This window comes from Neodiprion pinetum, chromosome 4 (genome assembly GCF_021155775.2).
Source record: "Neodiprion pinetum isolate iyNeoPine1 chromosome 4, iyNeoPine1.2, whole genome shotgun sequence".
NCBI lineage: Eukaryota > Metazoa > Arthropoda > Insecta > Hymenoptera > Diprionidae > Neodiprion > Neodiprion pinetum.
Genome location: NC_060235.2, coordinates 38,895,536 through 38,907,591, shown reverse-complemented (window position 1 = coordinate 38,907,591; position 12,056 = coordinate 38,895,536). Strand labels below are relative to the sequence as shown.

At 35.8% G+C, this 12,056-nt stretch overlaps 1 protein-coding gene across 4 annotated transcripts in view; it reads left to right on the top strand.

The window, feature by feature from the left end:
• LOC124216907 (very long chain fatty acid elongase AAEL008004) overlaps nt 1-12,056 on the top strand; it is a 54,245-nt gene that overhangs the window by 39,667 nt on the left and 2,522 nt on the right. For 2 of the 4 annotated variants that reach the window (XM_046622007.2, XM_046622010.2), the window contains exons 3-7: nt 5,067-5,257; nt 5,889-5,969; nt 8,480-8,563; nt 11,624-11,680; nt 11,901-12,006. In XM_046622007.2, the coding sequence (XP_046477963.1) occupies nt 5,067-5,257; nt 5,889-5,969; nt 8,480-8,563; nt 11,624-11,680; nt 11,901-12,006 (519 nt within the window). The remainder of the gene's footprint in view (nt 1-5,066; nt 5,258-5,888; nt 5,970-8,479; nt 8,564-11,623; nt 11,681-11,900; nt 12,007-12,056) is intronic. The other 2 variants (XM_046622009.2, XM_046622008.2) reach the window with 2 other exon arrangements.

Genomic DNA, 12,056 nt, shown 5'->3' with positions numbered 1-12,056 from the left:
TGTGGTTTTCTCTGTCCGGGTCAAGTTTTTCGAGATTTTTAGAATCTGACTCGAATTTTTCATGGTTTTTAGGATTTTCGGAGTCTAGATCGACTGTTTCGTAGTTTCCAGGAAAAAATACAACGGAGAAAAGAATTATTGCTTAAAAATATACATGAAAAAACCCGAGTTTCTCACATCAAAATTAAAAAAAAGAAGACACGGGTGCGAAAAAAATTATTCGTCATTCTTTACGAGGTTTCTTCATTTAAAATACTCGAAATTTTTTTTTGAATATTCGAAATATACCCTGTTCAGACTTGCTTTGGAACAGGCACGAATTTTCTCTAGGTTCGCAAAAGATGCGTCTACATCGTCTCTTATCCGAGTTGAATAAAATTTTTATTAAAAAAAATTCTAAAAATCAGAGAGTAAAAAGTGTAACAACTATCACCGGTCTCTCCTACATATCGATGGCACGCGATTAGAGTAGGTATATCCGGTCAAAAAACTCACAATCATCCTGTATTCGCAGCATGACGGAGTTGAAAATCGTTTTTCTTTTTCAACGTGGAATAGCGAGTGAGGAATAAATTTATCGTGCCTAAAATAATTAGCATGAATTATTACGCTAGCGATTTGACATTGAGGAGAAATCTATTTGCAGTGTCAGGGGGTCAGTGATTATAAAATAAGGTATACTGTGGCATATACGAACAATCGAAGCGACGTCAATCGGTACGGTGGAAAAAGTTTGATTTCTACCGTCGTGAATAAATTCCATACACGTTCTGCCAGTCATCGCAAATTATCGGTAACGAAAAACAAATTCATTTTATGCATGCGTTAATTCACGATTTAGGTTAATTTTATACGCATACGTAACGTACCGTGATATAATGGATTTGCATGTCATTTTATATCTCGTTATAATATATTCGTGATTACGGGAATCGATTTTTAACTTTATTTGGTTTTATTATTGCACCGACCTGAAATTAAACGCATTAAAAAAATGAAACTTCATTCGTCGCATTGGCCCAGATCCCGTCTCATGTTTCACTTCAAAACTGTTTCACCTTGTGTAATCAATACAAACTGTAAAAAATATTTTAAAGTGCTTACTTAGTACAATTGGTGACGATCAATCGTCGTTTCGAGAACTGCTAAAATTCCATTTAGTCCATCGACATGCCAATATCGCAAAAGATTCGCGTTAAACGTTGGTTCCGTTCTTTTTCTACGTGCAAACGGAGATCCGTTGCTTCTGACCAGGAAATTTGATTACAACACGGACGTTTAAATTCCCTAACAGACATCATTAACATCTTGCGTTGTGTGACATTAGAACGTGCAAACCGATTAACAGAAAATACAAATTATTGGTAAGATGGTGAACTTTGGACCGTGACGTTGTCGCCTCCGCTTGACTACCGGTAAGAGACGTTAGAAAATGCTTCGTTATTACATACGCATATAAATATGTACACATACTATTGCACTTGTCGTCGGTTCGTTATTTTTTCCCCTCGAATCTGCGTTAACGCGGTAGGTTTACGTAAATATTTTTCCAATCACAGATCCGTTAGCCTTGCATTCCGTCGATGGTTACGCGTAACATAACATTTCACGAGAATCAACGCGTTCCGAACAAATTCCTCCCGATGTCCATCGGAGTGACAAAAGAAAAAAAAAAAATAAAAAAAATTACCCAAATAATAAAACAAAAATGTTAAAACGAAAATTCTCCCTTTCCTTTTCCCTGACAATGTTCCGAACGATCCCGCAACGTCTGATTCATCCTATCGTCCGATTTACCTTGTTATACCCATCCTATAACCATCACATCACCCAGCTACGTTTCTCAAAGCCATCATCCATAACCAGCAGTTTCCTTTATACCCGGAAGTATCGCCCGACGTTGCTTCGATACTTCGCGGACGTGAACTGAGATTGAAATATATTAATTATGTATAAATTGTCGTTCGTTGAAATCATTTGACGGTATAAAAATCATTCTCGAATTCTCTTCCTTCACGGTCCTTCGTGTACAGGTATTTCCTCGTACTCCGTTTCCTTTATACCCACTCCGCGGTTGAACATTCAATGTTAAAGCCCCTCGAAATATCCGCACATTTTCAACAATCTTAATCACCAAATAAAAATTCATTCCTCATTTTTATTTGCATACCTACACATGTGTATATACATATTTATTTTCACCTATAACAAGCGTGGCAGTGAATTTATCCTTCCTGAATCGCTCGCTTTAGCGATAATTGTTGTGCAGGTAGTAGTTGTTGTTGTTGTTGTTGTTGTTGTTGTTGTTATTATTATTATTATTATTATTATTATTATTATTATACAATTTATAACTGCAGATAGAAAATTTTGCTTCATTCTAACTCTCTCTTCTGTGCATATACGTTTAGTTTAATGTTTATGGAGCATACCGACGGTTAAATGGTCATCTTTTTTTTTTCTCATCAATCTTGATGCGATACAATCATATCGCTGACGCAACGCGCGATTTCGATATACAAACGTGCCTATATAGACGCATACCATACAGACTCTACAATGAGGCCTTAAACTTGACCGTGATAATGTGATAGAACCGACGTTCGGTATGTCAAGTGACCGTATAATCAGACACATAATATATAACTGGAGACAATATACGTACGTATACATACACAGGCGCACCCATATGGATATATATATATATATATGTATATATATATATATGTATGTATATACGTATGTATATACCGAAGAGTTCTCTTAACTGTACAAATATTCAAATACCATTTGGCGCAATTATGTGAGTTAATTGACGTTGCAGATGTTTGTTTATTTTTTTAATCTTCAGCGGTTTGATAGTGTGAAAATTTTACTCGAACGACTTGTAGGCAAGGTAGGAAATGAAAGAACGTTCTGCAAAACCATCGAATACATTCACGAATTTTCAAGTATTTGCAATTGTCCGCGTGTGTACAATTTACGTTCAATATTTATTCCCACTTACAAACGTCTCTCGACGATATAACCGAAACCTGTTAATTACGACGACCACCAGTTTCAATGAAATATTTTTTCTCTAAAATATAAATAAAAAAAAATCCTGGCTCATATATATCCGTGGTTAGCATATAAGTTATTCGGTTAGTTTAGAACGTGGATAATACGATTGGCACTTACTTCGTTTAGTTTAAGTTTGTTGTACATACTTGGATATAAAAAAAATCACGTGTATAGTGCGATGCTTGTCGAACGAAATGTTAATTCAATTCAAACTCGTACGTTAATATTCTTATAGACACAAGAAAATTCTTTTTTTTATGCTAAATACGTCTGTGCGTAAATAAGATATATTCAGCAAACAATATCTGTATATTAATATCATTGGTACGAAGAATATTAAATCGTAAACGAATGATTTTATTTTCATGCAGAAATGTGCTTATCAATCGTCACAATTTTATTATTCACTTGTATTATAATTATATTCGTATACAGTGGTAATTATATATAAAAGCAAAGAATTTTTTTACACTGATTTTTAATTTACATCTATACCTATCCAAGCGAACAGAATGCGGATGTAAATTTGCAATCAGTATACAGATCTTCACGCGGTATAGTTACCGTAGATTATCGGGTTGCTTATACCTGTATAGACGCCGTGGATTCGTATTTATAATCGCAAGATATCCTTGACGAACAACGTGTAAAAAATGTGGTTAAAAAATCAATCTTAAATCTAATTACAAACAACTTGATCATTGCGTTTACTATAATAATAAATCATGACGACGGCGGTTAGACATGGATGTCGTAATGTCGGTAAATTAAAATATGCTAATTTGAGATATAATCGGTAACATATTTTTTGACAGTCATAATGTGTTCGAAGAGTTTAGGTGGTGATATAATACCTCAAAACTTGATGTAATGATCTTTTCGATTTTAACAAATTCAAGCTTGACGTGTTTCTTTCTTTTTAATTTGGTATTTTTCATTCTTGCTCTCCACGTGTCACCGTAATGCCATTCTTCCTACGCTTTAATCGTCGACTCTTATTTACAGCGTAGAGTCGAATCGCACGGTTTGTAATGGAGAGTTGAATGATCGCATAAACAGCAAAAAACGTTTCACGCTAATACGCCTTCAAAACCTTGGCACGTTTTTACGTGTCTGTACCAAGTTTATTTCACGTCAAGATTTTACGTCGTACATTTCCTCACTCGTAATTGTAATTTTGTGTAAAAAAAGGAAATTGAGCGATTTGTAGGAAAAAAAAAAGAAAAAAAAAAAGATATACAGAGATGACCTGTTTCTTACATCAAATCGGGACTAAAAACTTGTACACTTTTTTAATTAAAAACTTTACTCGATTTATTTCCAAATTTTTTATCACTAATAATAATATTACTCAAACCGTGAAATATTTACCCGGCATAAAAAACTGTATGCTGACCGTTTTTTATGTAATACCAAGGTAGCTATTCGCGACATGTGCAGTGGTTCTCAATATTCGTGAAAATGATTAGGGTATCGTGAAATTTAACGCGCACAAATTTACAGAGTGCATTCGGCTAACTGTCTCATGATCTAACTCGCATGCGCTACGATTCTAGAGCAAAAGCAGTTGCTTTGTCGGGTCGACCAACCGTCGCAACTCACTCCGATATTACATGTAGAAAATTGGTTCATCGCGTAAGTCTTTTATAAATTATTCCACATTCGTTCGGTGTCGCGGTATCACTGTTTGTGGAATATCAAACATCGCTTATGACCATAGAGAGGAGAAAGTTTCATCTATGAGTTCACGCGAGCGTTTTGTTCTTCCATATTTCTTTGTGTTCATATTCGTGGCGGAAATCGGTGACTCACGACCGACGATTGGTCGGTGCCGCGTGACGTCATAGCTACGCGACAGTCCCGCCACCTTCGCAATCCATCGCGAAATCGCATATTTGCGTCCCTGTTGCAGCGCTACGAATTTGACAAATTGAATGAAAAAAAAATTTTGCCAGAAATTTGACGAATTTTAAAATTAACGAATGAATCGTTTTTACCCGCAGATTCGAGGACGACGAATTGGTTCCTGATGAGTTCCCCATTCCCAACGCTATTCATATGCCTAGGCTATGTCTACCTAGTCAAGGTTCTGGGACCAAAGTTTATGGAAAATCGTAAACCATATCAACTGAAAGAAGTACTTATAGTCTACAATTTAGTCCAAGTTCTATTCTCAACGTGGCTGTTTTACGAGGTAAGTCAGCTGAGTCTAGTTTATAAATGTGTGATGTATAATAAGAACTTTCATCTGTACAAGCGATGTTATTCTTAAATATTTTATGTTAGAAAGCGTATTATATGTACTTTTCGTCACAGCATATGATCAGCGGATTGATTCTCTTGTCAGTAATGCGGTTCATCCTTCTCTTGAGTGCCGAAGGATGCAATATCAATTTTTTATAATTCAATAATAATCGGTTCTAAAAAATCTGACGTATCGACTCGCTCGTGCAATAAAAATAATCAATATTCGGTTGGAAAAAAAAATTAAGTATTACAACTTTAATAAACCTCGTTCAAGCGCCATAAAAAGTATAAAATTTATTACTCATGCACTTTTTCGATGAGTCAGTTTTTTTCAAATTATAACCGTGATTCGTAAAATAATTTTAACTACTTGTATGCATGCACGGATTCACCTGTGTACATATATACGGACCATATTCAACATGTGTAGTGATGTAATTGTAAGACGTATTTAACGGACCGATGCACTGGACATCCGTTATGCGAACCTTGTGACCCCGCAGCATATGTTTCTTGTGACATTTGGAAAAATAATCTAAGAACGAATAAAAGAAAATATTTCTCTGGCAATAACGCAGTGCCTGATGGGCGGATGGTGGGGACAGTATAGCTTCCGTTGTCAGCCAGTCGACTATACGGAAAGTTCAACTGCCGTAAGGGTAAGCAGCACACATAACCTTCTGAGCGACATCCATACCACAGAGGACTGATAAAAGAAAAAGAAATTAAAAATATATATAAAAAAAAAAAAAAAAAAAACAACCATTAGAACTCAACGTCCGGCTCCCAAGGTGCAAAATACATCACGTGACGATACGGCAATTCGTATACTTTGCAGTCTGTGTACATAATAAGTTATTTCGTGAAAATACGTGACACGGGCATCTTTTAACGTGGTCAGTACGCCTGCGTCACTGCTATTTGGGATACATTTTATCGAAATCCGCCTGCATCTCGGCAACCGATCGTACATTTTATCGATCGGCATTTGTTTCGTTGTTTGCGATTGACTGACTCTCCCTCATTCTCTCAAACCGCGGATCACGAAACAAACGCCGATCAGTAAAATGTAATCGCAGTTGCCGAAATGCAGAAGGATTTCGGTAAAACATGTAACCTGAATTGCATAAATGCAGGCTGATTGACATGACCTAGCGGCTAATTTCCGATGGGACATTTACACGAAATAACTCGTTATGGGTATTAATATTACGTCTTGCACCTAAAAAGTCAAAATCGTGCTCAACGATCGTACGCGTCTAAGTCAGGTGTCTAATTTTGGCTATTTCTATGCATGTAATATGTAGATATTTTTCTTAATTCTATTACTTTTTGCACGGATCACTCACCATGTATTATAAATACCGTGAGGATGTAGCTTGTTGATGGGTGGCTAAAACTCCGTAGGAATTCCGTACACCTACCGAACACCTATAATTTGCAATACCACAAAAATAATTTGTACGCCTATATATATATACCTTATACCTTCATTCGTTAATCTGCCGGATTTTTGTTCCTCCCATTGCGTATTCCATGGTTCGATCCTGTTTCTGTAAATTTATTCATACCTATTTTCTCTTTACTTATTATATACATTTTTATATTCACCCATTTATGTACCGTTTAAGATATAATTTGTTTATCTCTACTAACATAGTATAATCGAATAACATTTTCAGTATTTTATCCTGTCAAGCTGCAGCAGATTGTGCACTCCTATAGGTATACACACCTGTGCCTACTGTATGTGATATATGTATATTATTTATCCTGGTGCATGTAATAATGTATAACAATGTTTCTCTTCTTTTATTTTCTTGTAGTATTTAGTGTAACAGTAATCCTATGTACTATTATGATGTTAAATGGACAATCGAAATTATCTTTTTTGACGATTCGTGCGATAATCAGTCGGCCGTGTAGTTTTAAATATTTATAATCATGCTCTCAAGCCAATTACAATCTCGTAATAAGCACGGTGTGGAACGAACGCGCATGGTGCGAATTTTTCATACTAGTAAAAATAGCGGGATCGAATTTTCACCTTCCGTATACTCACTACGCGAATATATAATTGACGGACATAATCGCACACCTCATTCGCGTTGCTGATTATTATACTCTTGGAACCCGTGATCGTCAATTATGACGAGTCAAGGTCTCTGGTACTAGTTGCTCGCGGAGTGATTTTAGCACGCCAACCGCGCGAACGATTTCCAATGCATTCGTCCAGCGAAATAACCGCGAGTCGTATATAAATTCCAACCACATATCACGCGATGAGAAGAGAAATTTTTTTTTAAACCGGTATAAAAATTTATCGGACATGCATGATATTCGGGTTTTATTGAGAAAAAAAATCGATCACAGTGGATTAAAGCTGTAATCCGGACGATGTAGTGAAATAAAACATTTTTTTCTCTCTCCACTCGATCAAGCATCAGTCTAGTGATTTCATGAATTATACCAAATAATGCGATTTCTATGTCACGTCTCTCGTTTTAAGCTACAAAAATATGATACCTGTCATACCGTTAGACGTTGAGACATTTTCCGTGCAAGCTCACAGCCGTCTGAGTAGAGTTTTATTCAGCGTGAACAGGAAATTGTACGGATAACATGTGAAACTATAATCAACTTGAACGTGATAGAAAAAGAAGGACGAATCGCAAAAAATTCATCAGAGTAACTTATTTACATATGTATTGAGAAGTGATCTGCCGCATTTGATTGTTCGTTAAATGTCCCTATATTCTGCTCCATAGAAATTATAACTGTGTTAAATTTGTAGAAAACCATACAATCTAAACATTTACAACATGTTATATCTATATCTATATTGTAACAGTAGTACCGTAGTTTCTTTGTAATGAACTCTATACTAGGTACTCACATCTGTTATCCATATTTATTTCGTGCTTATACACGCCCACTCGCTCTCCCGAGTAATTCAGACTCCATTTTTCTCTGTAACTTTAGATTCTTGTACGGAATGGATTCAAAGGGAGAAGAAACCCGGATGACGAGGGGGGTGTAAAAAGGCACAAAGTAGCGATCTATATAATGACTGATTAATCAACACTTGTAAAATAAGCTTCCTATGATGGGTGCTGGCTGTGGTAGAATTTTAAAAAAGATGGCGGCCCTTGGGCTGTTATGCTTGCAGATAGGCGTTTCCGGATGGTTCACAGGGGACTATTCGCTAAGGTGTCAACCCGTAGACTACAGTGATCGACCCCAAGTAATGAGGGTGCGTTTTGGTTAACCGAAATACCTAGTAACACTTCTACAGTATTTACTTTACATCCAATTAGAACCACTTACTCTGCACTCACTCACTGATCTTTACATTTCGATTTACCGTGAAACGACCGCACCGACACAACGCCACTCGCATTCATCCTGTGCAGGTATCATTTACATGCACGCAAATAAATATCTGGAAATCCCGTCAAATCGGCTCGACTATTTCTTTTTTGATTGGATATAGCTTCCGATTTTTCATATTCTTCAAATATTTGTTCATCTCGTTAACGTGTGACGCGTAACACCTTAGATAAGCTTACGAGAGTAGTTTCAGTTCGTTATTGAAATTATTTTTGTTCCAGGAGTTTCGTTGATATCAAATGACATTTTATACACGCAGAAATACGGAAATAACTATTCTGAAATATCAAATGTTACGAAACTGGTAAAACTGTATAATTTAAATTCTCCAACTATAGTGAACTTTGATTTTTTTCCTTATAAATATAATCGCGGTTCGGTCGATAATTGGGAACTGAAATAACGGTCAGCGTCATCTGATGGTAAAAAAGTAATCCCATCTACCCCAGTATCGTGGTATTCACTTATGAAAATCCTTTACCATCGTATTTTTCACTGGATATCAATTCGTTCTTAAAAAATATGAGCCTCACGCTCTGCGCAAGATTTTCCGTGCCTTTGTATTCGTGCAATTGATACGCGAAACGTTCAGGTGGTTACTCCGTATCACGTAGATTTTCACCGCCATATTGCTCGGATACGTCTCCTGTCTTCGCGTATAACGTGGGAGAATTTCATCGGTCACATCTGTAATTGATTTGCATTTGCTAATACAGGAAGAAGTAACTAGCCTGACGACGAACATTAATACCCACCTATATACTTACATTCGCATACGAGTGTAAATACTCAGGTTACTTGCATCGCTCCATTACCAATCCCACGCGTAGTGATTCTTGTAGTTGGTTCTACTTTCTTTTTTCGCCCTCAGTTCTCTCTTGTGATGCAGCTTACTTGCACTCAAGTATTACCGCACGTATTACTTACGTATATTACAGCGCAATGAATATTAACGGCCGTGCATCCTTTGTATACCTCGTAACACTAATTCACATTTCATATCACATTTTACTTGTTATGTAGTGACTGCGTATTTCAGTAGTACATCGTATACGTAGTATAATGCGATGCAGTAGAGTGTCTATAACTTGGAAACTTGCACAAACTCTCGGCAAGCTCTATTATTAACCACTATAATTGAATTCTCAATCAAGTGTAACACACGCGACACACTACGTAGTTCATCGTGATTATCATAACTCTATTTCACAGCCATCATTCAACTATACGTATTCGTTCTAGTAACGCACATTCAAACGTACTATACTCGCTTAACCCCTTATACCTTGTACCTTATACATATACCTTCACATATTAGTCTATGATTTCACCGCAGATATTATTACTTATACGTACGATCGATTCGTTACTATATTATGATACGACAGTATTGCATACAATTTATACAATATACTTATACGTTATTCGCACACTAAGTAACAAACGTCGGTACGAACAACGACAATAATAACAGTGGTTCTCGATTAATACACCATGAAAGTTTGTTCGAAATTTTAATCTTACCGCATCGCCGGTTTCTCAAACTTTTCGATCAGGGCTGATTTAATTGGTAAAAAAATAATCGGATTTAAAATTAAAAGGAATAGAAATGAGATTGCGATAATAATCGCATTGCTGCATGGGGCATGGTTTTGTCTATTTTATTTATCTTGTTTTTTTTTTTTTTTTTATTTCACGAACAAAGTCGCATGTTCTTCAATTTTTACTTTATTTTTTTCAAATACAATATTATACGTTTAATCTTCGGCTTGCTTTACTGGTTTCACGATTTATAATCATGTACATATATTTATATATTCAAACTCGTTTTGGCTCCGCTTCCTCGCAGCAAATATTTTTAGAAAAAGAAGAGAAAGAAAGATAAAGTGTGTCAAAAAAATGAAGGAAACAAATTACTGCCGCAAATGTTTACAGGTTAACGAATCGTACAACTGTAAAACTCTCTGATTAATAACTGCGTATAAATTAGTCGCCACAACGGTTCTGTGAATTCTAATTTTTAATGATCACCAAATGTCAGCCCAATCAGAACGGTCGTTCTGATTCTGAATCGTCGATGTTTTTTCTTCTCCTATTTTTTGCTGTAAATTTTACTTTGAAACTACATCAGCATCTCCAGCGTATAACGATTCTATTCGAATATTCCCACCATAGTTGAGTAAAATATATAAATGGCGCGAAAAATAAGCAAACAGCTATCATACGTTCCATATTCATACTTGACACGGATACGAAATGAAATATTTACAAATACTTGATTATTTTTAAGAATATATTCTTTTTTCTTCCTCTTCTTCTTTCCCATTCCAATTATTCTTATTGTTGTTGTTGTTATTATTATTATTATTATTATTATTATTATTATTCTCTTTGCCAAACGTTGACCGCGAAATTATTCGGTATTCGATTTCGAACCGCAGCGCAAAAAAAAAGGCAACAAGCAAGACGAAAAATGAAGAACAAACATTCATGAGTCAATCGTTATAACGATATATAGAAAGCTACAGAAAAAGAAAAACTCTGTCGAAACCGTTACCGAAACATTTTGTTCGTATCGTCGTAAACAGAATCTGACAGTTATTATCCTAGACACTGACCCAAAATACACACACAACTCATTTACTATAATTACAGTAATTATAATTCATCATAGATTAGAATTCGAAAAAAACATATCTTTCTCTGATATTCTCATACTCTAAATTCAAGTGTGAAATTTCAACATGTTTAACTTTGAACTTCAGTTTTTAATTGATACATTTGTTGGATCGAGTTCTTTGAAAAAAAAAAAAAAAAAAAAAAACAATTTTCTCTTACACATCGTGTACATGTATCGCTGACACAGGAACTGGAATGAAATGAATATCAATTGACTAATCATTTCTTGTCACATCGCAAACAGATGGTCTACGCAAGCTGGTGGTACTACTTCTCCAAATTCACGGAATTCATGGATACGGTACGTAACAGCAACAATATCAACAAACACAGAGAAACGAAAAAAAAAAAAAAACAACAGAGCGAAAAATAATTATTGAAATGAAGCATTCCTCGGTTAAAACTTACCACATGTACAAGCAACGACGCTGTAGTTACCGATGATTAGTTCAGCCCTCGTGAAATAGGCTGCAATTTCATTACGTCCAACGATCTGACCGGTTACTCACTTTCGCTTTCAGATCTTCTTCGTTCTGAGGAAAAAGACCGACCACGTATCAACTCTCCACGTTATCCACCACGGATGCATGCCAATGTCCGTATGGTTCGGCGTTAAATTCACTCCAGGTAATTATAATGAAAGTATGAAAATTATGCGTAAAATAAAAGTACCGAAT